Genomic DNA, 26,208 nt, shown 5'->3' with positions numbered 1-26,208 from the left:
GAGGGGACGATAAACACTTCTTTTTTGGTGAATTTTGTCCAATATGGAATTGAATCAGCAAACTAAATATATTGTTTATTAAAGAATAAGAATACATATATTATTTAAATTATAAAATAATAACAATAACATTATAATAAATGTATTAAAAATCAGCGGCGTATCCAGGATTTGGAAGTGGGGGGGGGGGGGGGGGGTTTGGTCGCCGGGAATTGCCAATTTGCCGACAAAATTAGTGTCATTACCTGTACATACACCTGATCAATATATGTTCTAGGATTGCATAGTCATATTGTCTTTTATGGGATAACGATGCAAAATTAAAACCAAATTAAACATTATCTGTTAATATGTTGTATTAATATTACAATAAAGAAAGAATTACGAAAATCTGACTTGTAGTTTTCGAAATATAGGGTCTAAAACATCGCCGAAAATGATCGTTTTTAGCCACGAAAGAAGTAAAACAATTTGCGGCCTCAGTCGACAATTCTATTAACTACGCCATTTTTGGTTAAAATAATTACATATAATTACGTTTTAGTAATTTATTTTATATATCACTATTGTAAATATCAATAAAACATGTTATTAAATGCTTATAAAGTATATAAAGTTGTTTACTTAGTAACGGAATTCGGACAAATTCATTGCTCTAACTTTGTGTAGTAACGATCAGAGAGACCGTACGATCGACTTCTATTCATGGTACACGCGCGAGAGAAAACATTCGCTGCGGGTGATTCGCATCCACCAATCAAATCAGCCAGAATCCAAAATCATTCAACCGTGAGCAATGCCAATCACGAGAAAGCTCAGCTTTGATTGGCTTACGATGACATCATATCACAAAATGGTGGTTTTGTAGTTGAGCTTCACGGAATATTCTGTTCCAAAAATGAAATACTGTACATGGATATTTTATATGAATATGGTATGTGTGCTTTTCTTTTAAAAATTTGAATAATAAAGGCCTCATATCGAGGAGAAAAAAAACGGGTTTTTGGCACTTATAATAAATATATCTTAGAGAAAAGCACATGGCATGTGGAACTAGCGTAGGAAGACATACAAATCCCATGTCAGGTCATGAGAGGCTCAACTGCAAAAACAAGGTTGAATATTTTTTTTTTTATGTGTTTGGTTATGTGTTTGGTTAGATGTAATGAAAATAAAAAATAGTTGATCTGAAGTGAATGATAACTTTATGCCTAACTTTATTTTTTTCCCGGCACCTTTGTTTCCCGACGGACGCGATGATGTGCCGACGGACACCAAATCAAATTATATAAGTAAATTCATTTTCTTTTTTTATTTTTACTATCTTTCGTTATCCCAAATTTCTAACCTATACTTTCTACCTCATTCATTATTAAAGATGTATTAAGTAGCTCATTTCGCAGTTTTAAAAATATCACTTCCGAAGAAAAAAAAACTAAAAAAATAATCTTTTCACTTTTCAAAATAAATTGAACCAAAATCCATTGATTTCCAGTCAATTTGACTATTTTTTGCTTAAATTACACTTTTTTTTGGGTTAATAATTTTTTTTTCAATCCAATTTTTGGTCAAACTGTAACTATGTGACATTAAAATGGCATATTCAACAACAACAAATTTTCAGGGGGACAATATATCTTTAAGGAGATTTATGATTTCTTCAACAGTAAATCATAATATATATTTGTAATTAAGTTAAATGTAACGTTTTACATTGCTGCAGTGAGTTAATTTGGGAATATTCAATGAGGTGTATGTATCCAGTATATTCCTATTCAATTACCTATTAAAAATTGTTAAAACAATAAAACAAAATGTATTAGGCCCAAAGGAAAAAAACAAAGTTTTTTTCAGGCAGAAGATAAATGTTTTTAAGATGTTGTAATGGCTGATGTTTCGAAACCACTGTATGATGAAACAAAAAAAAAACACAATCTGTTTTACATCTTTTAATAATATACACACTTTTTACATGCTTGATCATTTAAAAGTTACTGAAGGCGGATGTGATATTTTTTCCTCTTCAGACATTGGGCAAACAACTGATGGCAAACACCTTTTTATCTGGAGTCTACTTTATATGTGTAATAGCTCCATATGGTACTATACTGTTTAATATGTAAACAGATTTATCAATGTCACACTCAGTCAGTGAACAAGATAAGTTGAAGGGGATGCATCAGCCTGCTGTCACGTTCTCAGTTGTTGGAAGAAATTCTGAAAAAAGAAAAAAAAACATATTTGTACAGAATCAATAGTAAGCATTAATGACAACAGTAAATGATACTAAAACTAGAATATTAATTGAAATTTGACATTGACATAAAAAAAAACACCCCAAAAATAATATTACCTTAAAAAATGTCTTAAATTGCTTTGGGTCTAATGTTTTAAGTGCATTAATAAATTCCTGAAACAGAAGAACAAATTCTTTTATAAATACAGTAGACTGACTTATTAAAAAAAGTTTTATACCATTTAACTTATAAAATACTACAACAGCAATTTTAAAAATTCAAAACATAACATACATACTCCACTTAGTCTTTTACAAAGAAAAATAAACACTTACTAAAACTTTTTCCTGTGGTAAATGTGCAGTTAAATATTTTTGCTGTAAAAAGGTCAACAAACTTTCTTCTTCTGATATTTTCAACGCAGTCAATAAAGACGCTGCTTCATTTAATGCCTACAATAAGTAATTTAGTTCTTGTTTAGAAACGATGAAAGTCTGTTTTTACATGAATATTTTAGACTATTTCTGAGACACACACAACTTTCTATAAAATTTCTATATGTCTTTTCTTTATTTGAACAAATAATCATGGCTTTCCTCTCAATATTTAGAGTCAGTTTTATACTGTGAAATTCTGTGTTTTCATAATTTGCAATATATTATGACAACCAATATGTAAAAAAATTATTCATAGTATATACACATTCAGTGAATGGGTTTGTTGACAATATCGATTGAAATAACAACACCGCCTATATTAAATTGAAACACGTAGGAATAATAATAACAATAATAGTAATTACAAAGTGGGTGTAACAAAGTTAACTTTTGTACAATAATTTATGAATGAAAAAATATCAGTCATCATGTATCATCAATAAAGAAACCCACATGGCCATGTCATTCAATACACACATGCACGCACGCACGCACGCACAGCATCAAACAAAAGAACATTAGTGAATCAGCGATGATTTAAATGAAGTGTTTGTCATATTGTATACATAATGGTAATATGAAGAAACAATAGCACTTTCATCTTTAAAGGAAAATAAACAATCTTAAACTTGCCCATTGTTTTATTTTGAATGTAGACTTTCACTTCTTTAATGTCTACATACTGTCGAAGATTTCATTGTTTTTTTTTTTTTCAATCATCCTTTGTGTAGGAAGCTTTCAATTTGCCACAACCTATGACCTACAGATGTCTAGAAAACTCAGAGATCATGAGTTTTCTAGTTTTATTTTGCTATTAAAAGACTCGTGGACATTTAAATGGATCGTTCCATTATTAATCATTTTATATAACTTTACTATACAAGGAAACATTAAATTCACATGACCAAGTATGGTATACCATACCATACTTTGTAAAATACCTTTCTTCTTCTTTCCTATTGGTTGAATAATGTTTTGGAATTCTATAAATAGCAAGAGGAAACTATGCAACAGCACTTTTAAATACTACTTGATATAGTAGTAGTATATTAAAAAAAACTTTAACTGTAATTAGCTTATGATCTGGCAATCAAATATCCCTGTTGATTTACTTTATGTCTATATAAGTTCCTTGAAAACAAAACAGGGAAATACCCTTTATTATAGAACAATTTTCCTTATTTATCACAGAGAAAAACAAATGTCAGAATTCCAATAAAAGAAATCCTATTCACATAATCATAGTGAATATAATATATTACGATATTAAATTCTGTATCCTATATCCTGTTCAATTTATATGTCAGGGTCCATGTATTTTTTGTTTGTGTTTCTTGGTATAGTAGTGAATACACATTGAATCACAAGTATTAACAGGATCTTCAATTGAAGGCTGCAGAAACCTCAAACAAACAGGACTATAAAAATGAACTACTTTATATTTCCATCAATAAAGACATCCTACATAGTAAAGGTCAACTAACAATTACTGTCAGTAACATAACAAATAGGTAAAGCAGGGCACTGTAACCCTAGTCACGTTAATGTCATGAGTTCATGGCTGGAATATAACCATAGATCTTGTATTACTAACTAGAAATACCAACACATTCTTGCCAGGGATAGATGAAATAGTGCCTGTACTTGGCAGCATTATTTGACATGACCTGACCCTTAGGAGAGGAACATGCTAATTATGTTCCTATATATATCAACTTATTAATATAATTATTATTTTAGAAGTACTTTATGTGTAAATAAACAAATTAAACATACCAACATTGATTGAGCATCCTGGAAGTTGAAAGGAGCACGGAACACAGCTGGGATAATGTACTCATACAGAAAGTTGTGAAAGAACGGTTTAGAAGCAACTCCTTTGCTTCCCCAGACATCACCTAGTCTTTTCATAAGATTAAAACAAGTTTTTTGAGCCTAAAAAAAGAGAAAACAATCAATATTAAAAAAAAAAGTTTAATATGAATACCAATTAATTTAAAAACTTTCTTTTAATAATCATTCATACTTAATTTCTCATCCTCGATCAGTCAAAAGTGGAATGCACTTTTATGTAGAATCCTCTGTGCATTGAAAACCAAACAAAAACAAGACGAGCTATTGATAAGGATCACATTTCCAAAAAGTTGCAAAAACCCGAGGAACTATATTATTGATCAGTATCATATCTCCAAGTTGCACAATAAAGACACAAAATGTTTGATGATCTCTGCTTACTGAAATCCAGTGAATGCAATAAAGCAAAGTAATATAAACACAAAAATAAAATGTAGTACACTTGAATTAGTACACAGCACCTAGAGCATGACTGTATGACAGTAGGCCTACAACTGAGGTATAACGGTAAAAGCATCTTACTTTTATAGTTAGCAGTACCACATATCAATTTGCATAATAATGAATATTAATATGAACAAATTGCTACACATGAAAATAACTGTTTACCCTGTATCCAAGTGAGACAAGTATCCATCTATAATAATCATGCATTCTTTTCTTTTCTTTTGTTTCATTATTATCTAAATAAATGTTAAGAAGGAACTTACCACTGGATCTTGATCTGGGTCAACAGCTCCTTCAACAATCGTCATTAAGATTTGATGAAAATGTTGCTGCTCTGAAAAAATAAAGTAACTATCTATTATAAATATTATTTATAACGGAAAAATCAAGTTGCATTGTTTACATTTTACTGAAGTACATATAATGCACCATGAAATCACAATTAAGGTCAGAAGTTTATCTTCAGTCTATCAATATGCATGACCTATTTTGACAGTGGATCTAACAGGCATCAGACTATTTATGTACAAAGGGTGTAAGTATAGAAATAATACTATTAGTATTACAAAAATATCTGCACAAGAACTACTTTGACAATGGCTAGTGGCATTTTGGTAGGTCATGATGACAACTTCATTTTTTATTTGTAATATTTATGAACCGTAATTTGAAGATTGTATTATATTAATCGTTGTTGTCCGATAATATTTTTGTATTACATTTATATTATATTTTTATATCTGTCTTTGTGATAAGTGAGCAATGCAATTTCCAGTTTATTTGGACAATAAAAGTTATCTGTATCTGTAATACATTATTTTCAAATTATAGGGTTCTATTCTAATACTTTGGCCTTTAAACACGCCATTTTGTATGCCAATACAGTATATTATTTACCATCCTATGCTATTTGTTTATCAACTGAGTTTTGTTTAATCCATACGTGCATGGTCCAAAATCTAAAAGCAGAGATAACAACTCTGTGTAAACAAGTGGATATGTAAGCCAATGAAAACTTTACAAGGTCCCAAAGACTTTATTGAATTTTTTTATAGATTTTATCTATCAACACCATATATAGAGAGACAAAGAGTTCAAATGTTGAAAGTCAAATAATCATTCTTTAACAACAAAAAACCAATACATTATGTTACACATTATACAGTGCAGTATCAGTACCAGTTTAGGCTATCAGTATCCAGAATAATTTCCTGCTTAAAAGTAATTTAATTTAAAAGTACAAAGAAAAGATTGTATTTCCAGGTGAGTGGGTATGAATTACCAATAGAATGTTACCATGAACAGTACTTCCTTTAAAGCTCAGGTACAGGCATGTATTTTAAATATAATATCTGGTTAATTGTACATAAATCAAATATTTGGAACAGAAATCAAGATGAAAAAACATGAATTTCACTTAATATGGTCAAATACAAAATTTTGCAAAATTCTGCCATAAAAACCAGGAAGACTTTTTTTCAGTAGTTAGGTAGTTTAACCTAATGTAATAACATGTCTGGTGACTCCCTAGAAGGTGAAAAAAGATGGTGGATATACGGTGGATAATTTTTGCTATAGCATGAAAATAAAAATCTGAAGTTGAATAAAAATACCAGAAATGTAAAATTCAAGTTATATCACCTATATTTAGTCATCTGATAACAATTTTTACCACACCGTTTTTTTTTCATAGTTTTTTAAAATGCCTCTCTATTTACAAAATTTGTGTACAAAAGAATAGAGATTTTACTGTGTAATTTGAAGTATCCCCCCACTGATAAGAAAGTTCTTATTTTTAACAAGCTTGTGTAACACAAATAAAATCCCAAAAATTATGAAACATAGGGGAAACTATAGATCGATAATTATTGGAATGTATGATCAATAGAAATTTTTTGCCCGCACCTGGCCTTTAATATTGTATACATAGGAACTGGGAAATTACGTGGTAGAAACTGACATAAACATTCAACTTTGGTTTACCATAACATTTTACAATCTTTGCTCAAGTAAATGTGGGTATTGTGAAAACACATTATTAATGTGTTTTATACAATGACTCAAATATTAATTATTACAGAAATGCTTTTCTTTTGTTGGCAGAAAAATATGTCCTTTTTTTTAAATCATAAATTACAGAATTTATTAAACATCTTGAACTGAAGGTTAATATACTACTAATGTGGTTTATGTAGGAGGATATTGAGGTAATGTTAATAGTACCACAGTGATTTTTTTATCCGCATCCTGCCACAAAAGAGCTGAATCAGCTGGTATGAATAGCAAACAGCTCATCAGAAATTTCCAAATGAGTGTACTCTTCTAAAGGTCAACATGTAAAGGAGGTGACTCATTTACAATGAGCAGTTAATATTACAGTACTACAGTACAAAGTATTATAAGAGGTTTTATTTAAGAATTTGATATTAAGTGGGCATAGAAGATTTATGTTTAGTGAAATTCTTAGTTAGCAAATTGTTCACGCCCAGTGCACACTGTGAGGAAAATGGAGTGGAAAACAAACTTATAGATAATTCTTGGCACAAAATTTCTGAACATTATTTTCCTGTCTTATATAAGTAGAAATATAAATATTACAATCGGTCCACTTTTGTGCATTGATATTATTTATATTCTGTTACAATATTTGAGTAAACCACTGAGTAAAATTACAGTATTTTCTAGTATCTTTTATTACTTTATTTAACTGACCTTGGTTTGACATGACTTCTGCTAGTTCATTTATAACTAGGACCTGTAGAAAATTAAAATATCCCTTCTGTAGGCTGCGCTTATCCCTATTAGCTTGCATGTCCATTTGGTCAGAAGGCTGAGCCAGTACATTGAATATGGTGGTTACTATGGGCATAAATACCTCTTGTAGAAACGGTGCAATGACCCTCTGAAAGGAAGGAAAAATTGTACCAATTATTTTTAGATCATGGTGGGTTTTTTTGAAATTTTTTCCACAGCAAATAGATTGCATACACAAGAAAGGGATGAAAAAAAAAGGGATAAAAAATTAAGTATGGAATAATTTGTAAAAATATAAATTTAGAGTTTTGTTTGAAATTGTGTTTACATTGTGGTATCATATAAAATGCTCTTTCAGTATCATGAAGTGAAACAAGAAGCAACAATGTAAACAATCTTTATTGTTATCGCCTTAATACTATCATTCATTCATTCACAAATGTTTATAAATAAATATGTTTATAAGTAAAGCAAAATGAAACCATTTGTAATGCTATAGAACAGCTTACCGATTATTAAAGACTAGCTTTGTTAACAAAGCAACAGAGTGTAATATATAAACAAACATACCTTAAATTTCGAAATTAGCTGATTTATTAAAGGAATAAATTCCTGAATATCTCGCGCTTCACATTGTTTCAATAGATGTTGCACCGCAATCGGTATGTAAGGTAGCACGCTCTCTCCAAGACAGACAATCATTCGGTGTAGATATTGTCTAACTGCCGAATGTAACACCTGATGCTGATAGGGAGTGTTTAACGCCTGAAGAAAGATTTCCAACGCCTCGGTGTAGCAGCCTTCGCAACCATGTTGTTTCATTGTAGCTTGTGTGTGAAAGGCTTTCGAGCTGCGGCTACAATAAACAAAAGAAAATTTAAGTCCTAATGGAGAAGAGTTGCATCTTGGTGGTTAATCATCTACCAACCGATCTCAGGATCCTGGGTTCAAATCCTGTCAGATGTTATATTTTTTCTCATGACAAAAAAACAACTTCACTCTCAAAGACTGGTGATTAGACTTTGTTTATGTAGAGCATCTTGTGCATATGTTGTATGAAAAGGGTTGTCACTTTTGAGGTAATACACCAACTATCCTAGGCAAGAAACCCCTAAAAATTCTATGTACTCCACACCCACAAGAACAGCCATAGCTACCATAACAAGGAATAGGGACAGACAGACAAACAAAACACACCTCTTACCTTGCAAGAGAAATTGCGTAACTAATAACTTCAGCATACTTTTCTTGAACGTTCGGGTCTTTTTCACGACACAGTTTCTCAAATGTTGTTGTAAATTTTTCAATTGTTGGGGATAGCAGACTTTTCATAAGTAGAAGTTTTTCCTAAACAGAATAAAATGGTATAGGTTAATAAAAAAAAAAACAGCTCTTTGTCTTAAAATTGTTAGTGATCTTGACAACAGGACATCTAAGCAGTTTTTTCAAAGATTTTGTTTGCTGTTTAAAGGCCAATTTACACGATGACGAGCAGTAACGGTAAGCCGTAAGCAGAAAAAAAAATAATAATATAATATATGTTATTTCTTATGACCGGATAGATCCTACAAGAGACAAACATGGGCTATAACTGTTCGTTTGTGTAAATTGAATATTTGGAAAATACACAAAAAATTGTTTATTCTGGTCTCATTACCTCAGGTTTTAGATTGCTCATTATAATCACAATTCCAGCTGCCTCATAAATAAACAATTTGTCGTCGTTTGTCAACATCATATGAGTTCCGTTTGAATTTTCAATTTGTAACAAGTCCTGTAAACGTTGCAGTATTAGCTCCGTATATGGTTGTAAATTCACCCGCAACGTTTTGACAAAACGTAGGAATAAATAAGAACAGCGACTTCGTACAGTCGGGTGTTTATGGCGTAAACCACGGTTGTCCAGAAACGCAACTAACACCTTTGGAATGTGTTCTTGTTGCAGAAGGAAATACTTCTCATAGCGTGCTACAGTTTCCATATACTGAAAATTAAGCAAATGATTTTCTTATTTTATATTCCGAGATATCATTTATTCTGCTTTATGAAATACTCACAAATACTTATAATATTTTAGTTTGTTATATACTAAGGTACCCAGATAAAGACCTAAGGCTGCACAAAATATAAGTTCTTCTTATAGGGAAATATAGACAAGGTTTGGGAACAAAAGAAGTTTTAACCAATTTTTTAATTTTACCGTGATCTTGCTAAAATCTCCCATAAATTTAATCTATTGCGAACAGGGCTTTTGTCTTAATGATATATGTAGCGAAATATTAGATATAATTCTCATATCTGTCTAAAGATAATGATCAGATGAAACAGAAAATGTGATTTATGATAGAAAACATTGACGGAAACAGAAACCAAACGATGACATAAACACACTACCTCACTGTTTCACTTGCATTATGACAATGCTTGTCAACAAAATTTGTTATCTAGTCTGTGCATTTTATGAAACAAACCTCTTACTGTACTGTAGTACAGAGGAAGTATTGTACTGTAATATATTTTTCTTTGATACAATATACTATTATTAGAGAACAAGAAATCTCTATCCATTCATCACTTGTTTCTTTAATTTTATCAATAACATTCATTAAGGAAAGAAGAAGGCGCCTGATTTATTTTGAACTATGCAATTACATATGAGATGTATTCATTCCATAAGTTAATTATCTGGAATTTCCAACTTTCCACACAAGATTTTGGTAAATCCATTGTTAATGCAATTTGAGTATACTTTTACCACCCACTAATTTTCACCAAATGTTGTACTCATGTGACTATACTCAAATACATACAGCATTACAAACACAGTGCTTATTTTCTCAATTTGAAAAATCACTGATGTATCTAAATTAATAAAAACAATTAATTTCCGACCTTTCTATGCTAATTTGCAGATAATTAAAGTTGATATTTTTAGATGTGAAAAAGCCAACTCTAGATTTATTATGTCAGCTGAATATCAGGGCAACATATCAATTTTTTGTAGTACCTCGTGCCAATGAAAACAAAAGCATAAAAAAGTGCTATCAAAGTTTGCAGGAGACATTAATATAATTAAACTTCAGTATCGAAAATATTCAATTTGATGTCGCTTTAGTGTTATATTTATGTCTGTCTGTCTGTTCAAACATGTCTGTTTAGATGAAATTCACAGGCGTGTTTGGTACCACGTACACAATCAATTACCTTGGGTTTTTCCATTGAAAGTGGAAATTGAATTACTCCACACATTATTCAACACATCGATTTTAATTCATTTTCCCTCTGTGATACTGATGCAATAATACATATCGGTTATGTAGGTTTTTTCCAGCAATATTATCATCACTTGCGTGGTAGAGCATAAATATAGTGAACTATTTATGGGTAGAGTTGCAAACAACATAATGTATAATAATGCATCCCACAGGCTGGACGATTGAGTAATTCAAGATGCGACATAGGAAGTGATTTTTGGTTTTGAAAGCCCTCATGAATAATACATTACTCATTGAATGATCTCCACATCTGTTCTGGCCAAAGAGGTTAAATAAGCTTAACTAGTTAACAGCGAACTGATACCCAACCAACTTTTTAAAACTACTGGTGTACAGTATGTCTGTTCGAAAATACTATTTATAAAAAATAAGGACCTACTGTAGATCTATCTAGGTCAATTTTACATTTGTTATAAACTCATAAAATCTTTATCAGGTTGAAGTTTTGTTGCTTCTATATAAAGTGCAAATAAAGTAAGCATTGTCAAAGTTAATATTATTGAAAATCAAAGGTCAAGGTTAATAAACAATGTCCAGAAACAATGACAGGAATAATTATATAATACCCTGGATATTTTTAGATCTGCATTGCATATCAAATTTAACCACAAATAACTATAAATAATCCATAATTAAATAATAAATCTTGTTTATGACTTTGATCTTTAGTAGATAAAGAAGTCCTTGTGACCTAAAAAACTTTAAGCACAATGAGTCTAAAGTATATTTTGGCCAATCGTATCGTACTTTAAGGAATTTATTGAGGGCACACTTTATAGTGTATATATTTTATTTTCTGGCAAAATGACGGTGAATTAAATTCTAAAATTATAGTCTTTTTAAATTGTCTGTTATGCAATACATATGTACAATTGCACATGTAGATAATGTATTGACAATTAAATAACTATAAACTATAACTAAAAATAACGTTATTTGAAAAGGGTGTGTGGCGCAGTGTGTGCGCACGATTGTTCGAATCCAATGCCCATCGCATTGCTTGTTGGGCAAGACACTTACTTACGGTTGCCTCTCTCCACCCAGATGTACAAATGGGTACCTGGTAAGGTCACGACACAACTTTGCGCTGATTACTAACTGCATTATGGGAGTATGTTTCCATATGTGTTTGATCAAAAAATGACCGGGGTAATAAGCGCTTAGAGGTTTCACAACATTAGGCATTATAAATCCATTATATTATCATTATTATAGTTGCGGTGGAGACATTGATACAATTTACTGGACAAAATGTTACAGTAGGCATGACGTTCATGGCAGGAAACATTCCTAGTAATGCTAATAGGTCTAGTTGATGCTGGCATGGTGCTTACATGTCTCATCCTGATATACCAGCATGGTAATAGCATACTCACGGAACACAGTTCTCTGACAAAAGGGCTTTAGTGTCAAAATATTAAAATAACTTACCTGTAAACCAACTATCCAATGAGGATGAGAAACGACGTCACATGTTATTAGCTAAATAAAGAAAGCAAAAACATAAATTAGGATTGTATACCAGAGCAATGATCTCTATTCAACAGTTTTAATCACTTTTTATTTTATATCATTTGGTAAATAGTTACAATATGACTTCATAAAAAAATATGGGTCCAAACTAAGAAAGCATAATTATGCAAGACTAGATGGCATCTAACAGTACCCACACTTACAGTAAGAAATTTGAGATTAAAATGGCGACCAAAAATGGTTAATATTTACAGTATTGTCATTGCAATACTATGTCTAAAGGTTTTAAGCTTATCCCCAAGGACCCATAAATTTATCCACTTGTGTTAAACCAAATAATTATACTGAGACTGAGATATTGGAATGTTCCATTCATCGCAAATCAATATATACATACGTATAAGCGTATACATTAAAGCTAAAACAGACAAATTTCTTGTTTCTGCCTCAAAATAAAATATTGATTATACGAGTACTTTCGACCATAGGTCATCATCAGGTATTGATAGAATATTGGTAAAAGACGAATACATATAGAAAAAGGGTACACTAGAAAACAAAGGAGTCTATTATGGGTTATATGGGCGTAACAATGAACAAGCAAATAACAAATTGACAAAATCATTGACAAACAAAAGGTACATTAAATCTATCAAAATAGTATTTTTAAAGAAAATCGGCCTGTCTTCAACATTATGATGCTGCACTCGAGCTGTTCAATCGGTTTTCAGCTATTAAAAACAGTTATTGTAAAAGGAGATAGGTAAATGCGAAGCATCCTCGTATTATTGTGTGCGGGTATTTTTCAAGATGGACATCCAATAGACAGTGTTTACCAAGATCGGAAAACACCCCTATTTTGGGCACATCGTTTTTGTTTTAATTGTCAATAACTAATTATCTAACTCAATTTAATTAGTAAACAGGTGGTTAAAATCAGTACCGAAAGTATGAACCAACTTTCTATACCATCGAATAAACATTCTAGAACGTGCGATTTACCAAATTAATAATTAATTAATGATGTTTTACCACCAGAGGAAAAAGAAGCATTTTTGTTAAATAATAAATTATTCTTGAAGGAAATAGATATAGCGTAGCCAGACTAGTGGCTGACAAAGTGTTTAGGTGACTAGCCTTTTATATTATTAGAACTATTATATCTACATTTTTCCGAGAATGATAAAAATAAACATTAAATTATATTACAACAAACAAAGAATAAGTTATGCATAAACAAGTGTACAAATAGAATTTCTCAGAAATATGATAAGAGTATCAACAAAAATCTTTCCAAGAAGTGTAAAAATTTTTAATTATTTCCAAGAAAAAGATTTAAAACAGCTTTATCATAGCAGTATGTAATTAATGAGAAATCTCACCAAATTTAGATCATTTTGGCAAACATTACTTAGGAGCTGATTGGAAGAAATGATCAAAGCTAAAATATTTTTACTCATTTAATTTTTCTCTCTTGTGTTGTTGCTTTGTAAATATGGTACTTTGTTGTTTTTAAGTTTTTTTCCCTACTTTTTTAACTTTTATTTTTATATATACCGTAGTTCCCCGGGTATAATCCCACCCCCCTTGTACGTGAAATTTGCCCGAATTTGGGAGGTGGGACTATACCCGGGGATTTCCCGCTGCATGAACTGAAAATGACGATATTTCTTCTAGCTACGATTTAGGCTATCTAAAAGCTATATTCCGATGTAGGCCTAGCAATTAGACGGCCAGGCCATCCAGGCCTAGGCGGCCTAATTGGTCTTACCTGTGCTATGCCTACCGTATAGATTTTCCCCGAGATTTCTACTTAAAAAATACCCTAAAGAATGTTCACCCACACGCTCGAGCTCTCTGTGTAAATCGCATGTTGTTGTTGCATGTGACACAAACTCTACTGAAGCCGGTCGGTATAGAGGGCGGTGTTTTTTTTACGGTAATCAAGCATGCACAGTAGTGTAAACAACAAGAAAGAATGTACACGACGGCGAAAGGATGTACAGAACGTGACGATCGGGGCATGCTAGCCTAAGGTTGTATTCAACTTAACAATGTTTGATGAGTTTTAAGTCACCCAAATTCAGAGAAAATACTCTATTTTTTTGGTGAGAAATTGACGTCGGCCTAGCTAGCTACAGTAGGCCTAGGCCCACCTCTGGCCTAATGTTAAATTATACACTGGGACTTTGCCCGGGAATATGCTTGCATGTGAAGGTAATCGTAAAGTCGGGGGTGGGATTATACCCGAGGTGGGATTATACCCGAGGAACTACGGTACTTTTATTTGACTGCACCAAAGTTTTTGTTGAGTGCCACCATTCTAATGGTGAATTGTCCTACAAAGTAAATAAATATTTGGTTCTAAATGTTTTTAAATCTCTTTGATTAATTTTTTAATCCAATATTTCATTCATTTATTAATTGGTTCTAAACATCATTTGCATTTGACAGAATGTGCTTCAGATTGATTATTCTTAAAAAAAGATGTTTCAAAGATCTGTCTTATTTTTCCTATCATGCCGTTTTATTGTATCTTAACTTTCAAAACCTTGTCTCACCTTTTCCATCATGCTCTTCATGGCCGCAACTCGTTGTCCTTCCCCCGAAAAATGATTGCCACTGTTTGCAGGGATAGCCTCTCCCATCATGAATAGAATCCGAATAGATAACTCAACTTGTGTAAAATTTACTGTCTTCCAGGAACTGAAAAATGAGAAGAAATGCAGTGAAAACGGTTGTTACTGAAAACTCAAGAAGAAATATTTTTAAAGGCATGGCAATTAAAAGTTTGTAGAAAGAATGAAGCAAGGAGCTCAGGGAATGTCAAGGTGTGAGGGAACAATGGAGATGGTCAAGACATGTTTTAAGAATAGATGACACTGAACCAAGCTTGGATTTCCAGCAAGCAGAAGACTGTGTCATGGAAATAAGGGAATGACGGATTATCTCCAGTGAGCGGTCAAGGGGACAACCAGTCCCGACCCGTCCGGCCTCAAGCTAGATGGAAAGACCAGACCCCAAAGGATACAAGATCGGACATTTAGCAAGCGGAAGACTGTGCCATGGAAAGAAGGAAATAGCAGATTATTTCCAGTGAGCGGCCAAGGGGACCGCCAGTCCTGAGGAATTAAGTAAAGATAGTACAGTAAGAGAATGACCCACAGATGAAAGACACATTTAAGAGAGACAGCAAAAAGAAACCATTAAATCAAATAGTGTATAGCAAGGTCTACAACAGCAGTATAGTCAAATGATCGTGTCAGCTACTGATGGTTACCCGGCAGAGTCTCCTTCGTGTCAACTACCGATGGTTACCCGGCTGAGTCTCCTTCGTGTCAACTACCGATGGTTACCCGGCTGAGTCTCCTTCGTGTCAACTACCAATGGTTACCCAGTTGAGTCTCCATTGTGTCAGCTACTGATAGTTACCCGGCTGAGTCTCCTTCGTGTCCACTACTGATGGTTACCCAGTTGAGTCTCCTTCGTGTCCACTACTGATGGTTACCCGGCAGAGTCTCCTTCGTGTCAACTACCGATGGTTACCCGGCTGAGTCTCCTTCGTGTCAACTACCGATGGTTACCCGGCTGAGTCTCCTTCGTGTCAACTACCAATGGTTACCCAGTTGAGTCTCCATTGTGTCAGCTACTGATAGTTACCCGGCTGAGTCTCCTTCGTGTCCACTACTGATGGTTACCCAGTTGAGTCTCCTTCGTGTCCACTACTGATGGTTACCCGGCTGAGTTTCCTTCGTGTCAGCTACTGATGGTTACCCGGCTGAGTCTCTGTCGTGTCAGCTACTGATGGTTACCCGGCCGAGTCTTTGTCGTGTCAGGTACTGATGGTTACCCTGTTGAGTCTCCTTCGTGTCCACTACTGATGGTTACCCGGCTGAGTTTCCTTCGTGTCAGCTACTGATGGTTACCCGGCTGAGTCTCTGTCGTGTCAGCTACTGATGGTTACCCGGCCGAGTCTTTGTCGTGTCAGGTACTGATGGTTACCCTGTTGAGTCTCCGTCGTGTCAGCTACTGATGGTTACCCGGCTGAGTCTCCTTCGTGTCAACTACCGATGGTTACCCGGCTGAGTCTCCTTCGTGTCAACTACCGATGGTTACCCAGTTGAGTCTCTATTGTGTTAGCTACTGATAGTTACCCGGCTGAGTCTCCTTCGTGTCCACTACTGATGGTTACCCAGCAGAGTCTCCTTCGTGTCAGCTGCTGATGGTTACCCAGTTGAGTCTCCTTCGTGTCCACTACTGATGGTTACCCGGCTGAGTTTCCTTCGTGTCAGCTACTGATGGTTACCCGGCTGAGTCTCTGTCGTGTCAGCTACTGATGGTTACCCGGCCGAGTCTTTGTCGTGTCAGGTACTGATGGTTAACCTGTTGAGTCTCCGTCGTGTCAGCTACTGATGGTTACCCGGCTGAGTCTCCGTCGTGTCAGCTACTGATGGTTACCTGGCTGAGTCTCCTTTGTGTCAGCTACTGATGGTTACCTGGCTGAGTCTTCTTCCTGTCAGCTACTGATGGTTACCTGGCTGAGTCTCTGTCATGTCAGCTGCTGATGGTTACCCGGCTGAGTCTCATTCGTGTCCGCTACTGATGGTTACCTGGCTAAGTCTCCTTCGTGTCAGCTGCTGATGGTTACCCGGCTGAGTCTCCTTCGTGTCCGCTACTGATTGTTACCTGGCTGAGTCTCCTTCGTGTCAGCTACTGATGGTTACCCGGTCGAGTCTTTGTCGTATGAGCTACTGATGGTTACCTGGCTGAGTCTCTTTCGTGTCAGCTACTGATGGTTACCCAGCTGAGTCTCTGTCGTGTCAGCTACTGATGGTTACCTGGCTGTACTGATGGTTACCCAGCTGAGTCTCTGTCGTGTCAGTTACTGATGGTTACCTAGCTGAGTCTCCTTCGTGTCAGCTACTGATGGTTACCCTGTTGAGTCTCTGTCGTGTCAGCTACTGATGGTTACCTGGCTGAGTCTCCTTTGTGTCAGCTACTGATGGTTACCCGGATGAGTCTCCTTCGTGTCAACTACTGATGGTTACCCAGTTGAGTCTCCGTCATGTGAGCTACTGCACGGCATGGAACAATTGGACGGCAGAAAAAGACAAGTAAAGATAAGGTGGAGAAAGAAATATAATTGATGGGTAAGATATGAATAAGTGAAGATATGGTATAATGGAATGGAACAATTGGATGGCAGAAAATGACAAGGAAAGATATGATGGAGAAAAAAAATATAATTAGATTGAAAGGTAGAGAGATGGCATGGAACAAAACAACAAAATTTTTCTTTATTAGACTGTTTAAAATAAAATAACTTAACAATACTAGCCTACTAGTAATTATAAATTAGGGAATACCGTAGATTTTAAGATGTGTTTAATGAGGTGATTATTATTACAGTACTTTGATTATTCAGTTTTTGAACTTTGAATAAAGAATTTGACTTTGAGAACTCTATGAATGGAAAACATTGACTTTAATAATTGATGAAACTTATTGACCAATGACTAACCTTAATGTTGTAGTAACATATTGATGCACGGCAGAAAACACAAGTTGTTGATCCAGTTGGGCTAGATTATCAAAGATCACCTTAATCTGCTTACGATAATCCTGAAACATGGCTTCGTCCTCACCTTGCGGATCAAAATCGTATGATTCGTCAAATTCAAACTTCTTTAGAATTATATAAAGCATTTGTTTTAGAAACTCCTTCTGAGCAGCATTTGTGTGGATAATCTGAAAATATAAATAATAACAAATATTAATCCAAAGGCAAATTACTGAAAAAATGACAATGCTGTGAGTATCAGTGACTGGATCTCAGTGGGGATACAAATAAAATAAGCAAAAAGCTAAATCAAAATGATAAAGTAAAACAGCCAGAAAGCAGAGCTTTTGGGCAACACTAGCCCTTCATCAGTGCCATATATAAATGCAGTAGGCCTAGCTACAGGTGTTTGTTTAAATGTTGTATTAAATTTACCATTTCATTGGTTAATTTTATATCACATGCTGTTCATTATTAGTTCTACCACATAATAAAAGTTCTTTGATTTCTATGAAAATAGTGTTTTCACAAACAAATTATTTTTCTGAAAATAAATAAATGATAAAAATATGATTTTCATTCTAACCTGTTTTAAAACTGTTATGTAATCTTTAGCAAAGTCCGCCACAGCCAATGATATGTCATCATCTTCATGACCAAGAAACTGGAACATTAACGGTATCTTTGACTCTACTGCCGACAGAGTTCGAGCTGCACTTATATGATCTTTAATCTTCACTTGTCTGAAAATAAAATTTTTTAAAATTATTAATATAATGATTTGAATGTTTATTGAGAAAATCATAATTCTGAGATGTTTGGTGAATTAATTAGAATATATTATGTGTAAAAAATTAGGTAACTTAAAACAGTAAACATACTATCGTGTGAATTTAGTTTGGGTTTTAAGGTAATTAATACAATATACTTTTTCGAATGAACACACTTGGATTGGCCGAAATGTTAAAATTATATACAAAAGTATAAATTAAATATATATGTGTAGTTATTGTGCAGGCCTGTTATTGTTCCTGTAAACATAAATTAAATTGGACAAATTTGGCACACACTCCAGCCACAAAACAAATTATGCAGATACTTTCTGAACTAATCCCATAATAATTGACAACACACATTTTAATCTTACTTTTGCCAACTGATTATGAGATTACAACCCATTCCGTTTACAAGTCGAGCAAGTTTTGCTAGAAAATCAACATCTTCATCCTGTTTTAAAAATACAAAAACAATATATTTTTCAGAATAATACAGAATTGAATGAAGATTTTATGTCAAATACAGACTTAGGTGCTATTCTCATTGAAAGAGAAACTGGGATAAGTATAAATGGGGGGGGGGGGGGGAGTTGGAAAGGTCAGTGTTTGATCTATATCTATATATAATTTCAATCCAGACTACTGTAGATGGTGATACGTAACACCATAGCAACCAACAACAAATAACCAGTCATTGTCAAACAGATGTCTATTCTATTCTATTATTATTATTGCAAACTTTAAAATCATGGGGTAACCGTTGTTTTACTTTTTCTGCTCCATTTATTTGGAACCAACTTCCCGAACATGTTAAATCTGCAAATTCATTGAATTTCTTTAAATCAAAGCTGAAGACCTTTATTATCAGCTCCAACTTTGACTACATGATTTCATTCATTGCATTGTTGTGTCAATGCGCCGTGAGCATATCCTTTTTTTATGGAAACCAGCGCAATATAAGATTTCCATATTATTTATTATTAATACGGTATCATATCTAAATGTAACAGTACATATATACTTTATTTTGGCTCTAATTTCATTTCAATCTAAGTAGAGTTATCGATAATTAATTATATAATGGTCTACATAGTAGAATCTAAATTTCTTAAGAATCTGTTGAATGGCCTAGAATTTGAAAGGGTTCAGCATATGTTGCAATATATTTGATGTATTATTAACGGAAAGACAATGAATTCAATATTTCAATCAATTACCAGACAGCTGCTAATGCTATAGTCACATTGTGCAATATCTAATTGTTTTTGAAAAATATTTACAGTAAAAAATATCACATGATAGCCATAAGCTTAAAAGACATTTGGCATTAATGATTATTTGTTTCCATATTTCGCAATGAGCAATAGTCACGCTATCATTTGAGTGCCAATAACAATGGCTTTTTATCTGATAAAGTTTAATATTAACTATAACAAATGAAGAGATTGCCAAAAATGTTATGAAACGGAAAAGGAGCAAAAAACATGATATTAGTACAAAGTCAAATAGTTTGTAGCATTACTAGATATTTGTATTGTGCCATTGAACTGCTACAATCATAATACTGGGTGCAGCATATATGTTTTACTGCAGCCAGGATATTTGGGGAAGACTGTATATTCAGAGATCTCCAACTTGGAAAAGAGAAATATTGGGAGAAAGCATCTAGCCAAACAAGAGAGGTTGCTAAAAAAATTACATAAAACATTAGAGGTTGCTACTAAAACAATGCTGGGCATGCATTTATAGTAAAAAACAATCGGGAGAAACTGTCCCTTAGTGGGAAAGTGACTTGTAATACTGAGAAGTCTCTATAACGGATTTAACAAAATACGGTTACCAATCAAAATTCAGGCCCAAAGGTGTCTTTAAATGGAGGAAAACTGTACTTACTTGTTTTGGGGGGATTACACCAATTTCCTCGAGTACTTTCATCAACGATTCAATCAGTTCAGTTTTCATAATCGGGTCCATCCCTTTATTGATAATATCATGAAGACAGTCACATGCGGATTCACGTAAAACGTCAATTCCTAAATAGTTTAATAGTTTGCCGACAAAACGATCATTTGCAATTAGACCAATGTCAATCCACGACACGTAAAGTCCTATGACCTCAATACAATCACAGGCTAATTCGGGGTGCGTGCTCTCATAGGTTTCAAGGATCTGGTACCAGGATTCTACGAGGTCATTCACGCAGCGTACACGCATCTCATCCTTAAGAAGTGTATTTCTTTGCGCTTCCTATTGAAAAATAACATTTTTAATTAAAATCCATCACTTACATCACTACAATCAATGAATACAATGCAGAGAATTCATATAAATTTTAGGCACCCGATAATAGTTATAAAGAATGAATGCAGGAATGTCTCTACCAGACTGTGACATTAGAGGTTTGAATACACTAAATAATTACAAGGATTTACATTAAAATTAACTCAACTATTTAATTGAAATTTGATGAAATAATAATATCTGTTTAATTATCTGAACTTTTTTTTCTACAGGATGTAAAGCATTAACTAATAACAACCTACAAAGTACAGCAAAACAATCATTAGAATAATCATAAACTATAATAGCAAATGCAAAATATATTTAATCAAATGTGAGGGTGCTCTTGTACATATCACATGTATGTAACCAACTGATTTTGCATGAATGTAAAATATGTAGGGAAAAAACTATATAATAAAATATTCTATAGTACCATCTCAAATCAGATGGCATAATAAAACACATAAACATGAATATGTAACATTCCATTACCTCAGGTGTGTGAACAATTTCACGGTCCACCACCTCGGAATCAATGGCTAGTAAAATGCGTAGATACATATCTACAGATTTGTTGCCCAACTGCAACATTTGTAACAGAGTGGAGAAGAACGTGGGCCATCCAGCGGGAAAGTCAAAGATAAACACTAAAGAAAAAAGCTGGGCTACTTTGTTCTTGATAAAATTCTTCTCCTGGCCTTCTGTTGTAACCTGAAAGAGAGGAAATTGTTCACCAAGAAAGTGGTAAAATTCATTGAAAAGATTGGATTGAGAAGGAATGTTCTAACAGATATTTTAACAATACACAGATGTCGAATCAAGTGGTTAAGACAAGGGCACCGCAAACTAATAGCCATGCAAACAGCATGGGGTCAAGGCTCTCCTGTGGTAGAGCAAGTACATCTTTCTTCTTCTTTCAGAAGAGTAGGGAGTTACTCATGTGTACTGGTCTGTCTAGACCTGGCCGTTGTGGACAGACAAATAAGTGCGGTCTGTTGGCAGCTGTACAACACAGACCTTTAGGAGATCAGAAAGTTGTCGCACATGTTGTCCACACCTGTGCGCAATTCAGCCCAGTACATTATTCCACCACATTTACATTTAATTATGAAAAGTTATGAAATGATGAACATATTCAGTCAACTATCTATTAAAAAATAATTCCACTAAAAATGTTCACTGACCTTTAATTGTAGCCAGCTCAACAACACCTGTCGCAGGTGCTGTTGGTCTTCTGGGGTACTTTCTCTAAATCTAAAACAAGGAATAAAATAGAATTTATTATCAGACACCTACATTATATTGTGACATGGATAATAATGTGTGGCAGATTTTGGAAGAATAGAAGATGTACAGTATCATTAGGACACTAAATCTCTGGATGGGGAATGAACTGGTGAACAACCAGGTATAACTATGATTTTGATTTTTTTAGAGGGAAAGTCATTAGATCTTGTGTTTGGACATTGGCAAATCTCTGACTTTAAAGAATAGAAGATGTACCATTAGAATTTTACACCTCTATGGATGAGGGGTGAATAAGGTCATTGACCTTGTTTTCTGACCTCATGATGAGATTAAGCCATCTGTAAATTCTGCACATTAAACTCACCTGTTGCTAATGAAATGTTCCAAGACCTGAAAGCAGAAGAAAGAGACATTTTCATCAGCTGTTCCCTTCAGCAAGGTTTCTCCACAATGCTTCCATCCATCTGGTGACAACTTCAGTTGTTCAAAGTAATCAAGAACCTTTAAAAAAGATTTTTATCAATTAAAATTATTTACATAAGTATGTATATCTTTAAAGCTATGTTGTTGGTAGATGAATGGGAAGGAATGGCCCAAAGCACTTGGAATGCTTAGTACTTGCTTTGTTTGTTAGCATGAGAGCGTCCACAAAGTTACCATCCTGAATTTTTGGATGTTAATATGTATACTTACAGAACATGCCTATTGATTTTCAGGAAATTGATATTGGTTACCGCTATTAAATTAATAATTAATATTCTACTATCCTATCCAAAATATCAAGTAGTGATCCCGCTCTTTCCAAATATTGTTTTCTCTGATATATATTTTGCCAAGTACTTCACTCAGTTTCTGAGTGCTTTCATTATTATTATCTATTTCCCAAATTATAAGTGGAAAACATTGTTTAATGTGTGTAAATTAAACAGTTTGAAATTGTGCAAGGTATTTCTTGCTAAATTTTAATCAAAATGCTCAAGGATTTTAAGTATTAGATAAAACTAAAGATTGATGTTGTTAATATTTTTGTTTGTAAATTGCAAAATTATTAAACTTTTGTTTCAATGTCCTTACCTGTGCCTGTTGGTGTGGATCAGTATAAAGACCAATACCCTGTATTAGTCGAGAATCCATATTGCTTTCCATTTCATCTTTTTATGAATTCTAAGTAAATATAAATAAACACAGTACTGTATTAGAGTAAGTCTATTATTAATTTGTCAAGGTATTCATGTACAACAATAACAGTATATTGAAAAAAGTAAGCCTAGGCCTAGCAACTACTTTTGTGTGACATTTTGATAACTTCTTGTAGTTGTACCTCTAGACTCCAGGTAGGGCATAGGCTAGGCCTACATCTAAAATAAATCATAAGCCTACTTCTACCTAGGCTTATTAAAGATTTGATTATGCTAGTAGTACTCTAGCTAAACTAGAGGCCCTCTAGTTAGCTAGCCTAAAAAATATTTTTAATTAAAAAAATATAATAATAGGCCCTAGGCCTATAATATTAGTATTATATTAATTATTATTATGTTCACTGGGACCGAGTCACGTGAACCACTATTAGTATTAATATTTTCCTAGAATATAGATATAAAAGCTTACAAATTCAATTTTCCATAGATATTTAGCGATCTAATATTCTAGGCCTATTGAATGCTAACCGGCCGTAAAGGACGAACAGTCAATGATGCGCCTACCACCACCCATCCCATCCATCATCATGCATGTCTAGCCTACTACTAGCTAGGCCTAGCTGTATGCTTCTGATTTTAACGTTCATAATCTATTTTAATAATGATCTAATTTGCTTCAAAATTATCCTGACAATTAGTTAGTTTTCTACCTGCAATTTAAAGAGTTTACTGTGCTAATTTTGATGATTTTACCATTATCTTTTGGGTGTAAATACAACACTTTTTTTTCTGTACACGAAACGTGTTTTCCTTTCCATGAAGCACCCCCTCTATAAGTGATGACACTTTCTGAAATAAGTTTAACAGCGCCCTCAATTAATCCGGCCTTTTCTCCTCGTGGACGCCATTATGTCGTGTAAAGGACAAGTAAGTCGGGGAATAAATGTTTAATTTTATCAAAAAATATAAATCTTGATTGCCAACACTCATATCTGTATTTCCTCTAATGTCTATTCTTGAAAAATAGTTAAAAATATTCTGGTTTTGAAATTGTGAAAGCCATTTTTTAATATCGCAATTTGTTCATCCACATTGATTGGATGGAAGGTGCGATCGAATGCAAATAATGGAGGAGACTAGCCTAGTCTAGGCCTATCCCAATATTACTAGGCCTATGTAAGTGGATAGGCCTAGATTGGATTGATAACTTTCGCACCTGATTTGGGTATTAAGCGAGGAGTACTAAGGCTAGGCTAGGCCTATATACGTAATTAAATAATAGATAAGCCTAAATGTAGCCCAATTCAAAAGCAAATGAACTTTCTTTTCCCTGTTTCAGTTGCGGGAATTCCATGTGGTGGGGCGCAAATTGCCCACCGAAAAGGAGCCAACTCCTGCCCTCTACAAGATGAGGATATTCGCTCCCAATGCTATCATTGCAAAGTCTCGTTTTTGGTACTTTACCAACAAATTGAAGAAGTTAAAGAAGTCGCAGGGCGAAGTCTGCAGTTGCAGAAAGGTAATTATGATGACTGGATACTATATGGTGTAACAAGCACTGAAAAAAGAGAACAACATGCACAAAACTCCCTTGAACTTCCTAGCATCACAGTAGTTTGAGTTTAAAATTGTGCACAAATAAATGATCAGTTTTGTCGCCTTTCCTAGCTTAAATGTAGCTTGGAAAGTGAACTAAAAAAACTGAGACAAACAAAGTAAGGAAAACTACTTGGGATTTGCTTGCTGTTGATGAGTAGCACTAATCACTTTGTTCATTTACAGATTTCAGAGAAACGACCAGGAACCATCAAGAATTTTGGAATCTGGTTGCGTTACGACTCGCGTAGTGGAACCCACAACATGTACCGCGAGTACCGTGACTTGACCACTGCAAGTGCTGTCACACAATGCTGTAAGTAATGATGTCACAATTGGTTTTATCATCTATATATTTATGTAGAAAAGTATTTATCAAACTGCACATAAACTCCCTTGGACGTACTTGCATCTTCAGTAGTTCAAGTTTTAAAATGTGCATATAACAAATGCAATCGGTTTTGTCGCCTTTCCTAACTTGACTATAGTTTGTGGAAGTGAACTAATAAAACTGGTACAATATCATTGGAAAACCCCACCCCTAGCTAATCTGTTCAGGGGTTTGCTAGGAGTGAAAAAGAAGTGGCTTAGAGTGGACATGAACCTACACTACAGCTATGGTTTACAGGCAAGCGCCAAAAAAATCAACTGCTCATAAAGATATTTAAAATTTATGAGAAATCTTATTAATCCATAGATCGTGATATGGGAGCTCGTCATCGTGCGAGATCTCACTCAATTCAAATCATGAGAGTTGAACAGATCGCTGCCAGCAAATGCCGCAGATCTCATGTTAAGCAGTTCCATGTAAGTTACACTATTAATTTCCTTTCAACGTGAAAGTACTACATTTCGTCGAAAATGATTTTTTTGTATTGAAATTTGTATTTGATTTCTTTCAGAACTCCAAGATCAAGTTCCCACTTCCTCACCGTACCATGCGTACATACAAACCAGTTTTCACTACCAAGAGACCAAACACATTCTTCTAATGGAATGGTCTACTTTATAAAATAAACATTCAGGCACTGGATATATGAATAAACTCTCAGATTCAGCTCTGATTATAAAAAATAAATGAAAACTAATGACAAAAAAATGGTTTTGTTTTTTTGTGTAGTACAGTAGT

At 33.9% G+C, this 26,208-nt stretch overlaps 3 protein-coding genes across 4 annotated transcripts in view; 2 read left to right on the top strand and 1 right to left on the bottom strand.

Annotated features, from left to right (window-relative positions):
• LOC144856315 (ATP-binding cassette sub-family C member 9-like) overlaps nucleotides 1-26,208 on the top strand; it is a 259,349-nt gene that overhangs the window by 178,191 nt on the left and 54,950 nt on the right. The window lies entirely within an intron of this gene.
• LOC144856319 (exportin-T-like) lies at nucleotides 1,935-24,650 on the bottom strand. Of its 2 annotated transcripts, none has more exons than XM_078714288.1 (20): nucleotides 24,194-24,650; nucleotides 23,419-23,508; nucleotides 22,709-22,845; nucleotides 22,281-22,350; nucleotides 21,589-21,807; nucleotides 20,707-21,060; nucleotides 19,185-19,264; nucleotides 18,624-18,780; nucleotides 17,999-18,225; nucleotides 15,039-15,183; nucleotides 12,436-12,486; nucleotides 9,387-9,713; nucleotides 8,934-9,076; nucleotides 8,300-8,585; nucleotides 7,688-7,877; nucleotides 5,239-5,309; nucleotides 4,451-4,609; nucleotides 2,573-2,689; nucleotides 2,354-2,410; nucleotides 1,935-2,217 (listed from the first exon to the last, which is right to left on the bottom strand). In XM_078714288.1, the coding sequence occupies exons 2-20, from the start codon at nucleotides 23,488-23,490 to the stop codon at nucleotides 2,191-2,193; spliced, it is 2,889 nt and encodes a 962-aa protein (XP_078570414.1). In that variant the 5' UTR covers nucleotides 23,491-23,508; nucleotides 24,194-24,650; the 3' UTR covers nucleotides 1,935-2,190. The 2 variants fall into 2 exon arrangements, with proteins under 2 accessions (XP_078570414.1, XP_078570415.1); XM_078714289.1 differs by having other exon boundaries at nucleotides 24,237-24,650.
• Nucleotides 24,309-26,178, top strand: LOC144856337 (large ribosomal subunit protein eL20-like). The gene is made up of 5 exons (XM_078714319.1): nucleotides 24,309-24,410; nucleotides 24,823-25,002; nucleotides 25,266-25,395; nucleotides 25,777-25,886; nucleotides 25,982-26,178. The coding sequence occupies exons 1-5, from the start codon at nucleotides 24,393-24,395 to the stop codon at nucleotides 26,069-26,071; spliced, it is 528 nt and encodes a 175-aa protein (XP_078570445.1). The 5' UTR covers nucleotides 24,309-24,392; the 3' UTR covers nucleotides 26,072-26,178.

Source organism: Antedon bifida, chromosome 11, assembly GCF_963402885.1.
Source record: "Antedon bifida chromosome 11, ecAntBifi1.1, whole genome shotgun sequence".
In the NCBI taxonomy this organism is placed as follows: domain Eukaryota; kingdom Metazoa; phylum Echinodermata; class Crinoidea; order Comatulida; family Antedonidae; genus Antedon; species Antedon bifida.
Note: the sequence above shows the minus strand (reverse complement) of the source record. Positions and strands in the feature narration are given on the sequence as shown.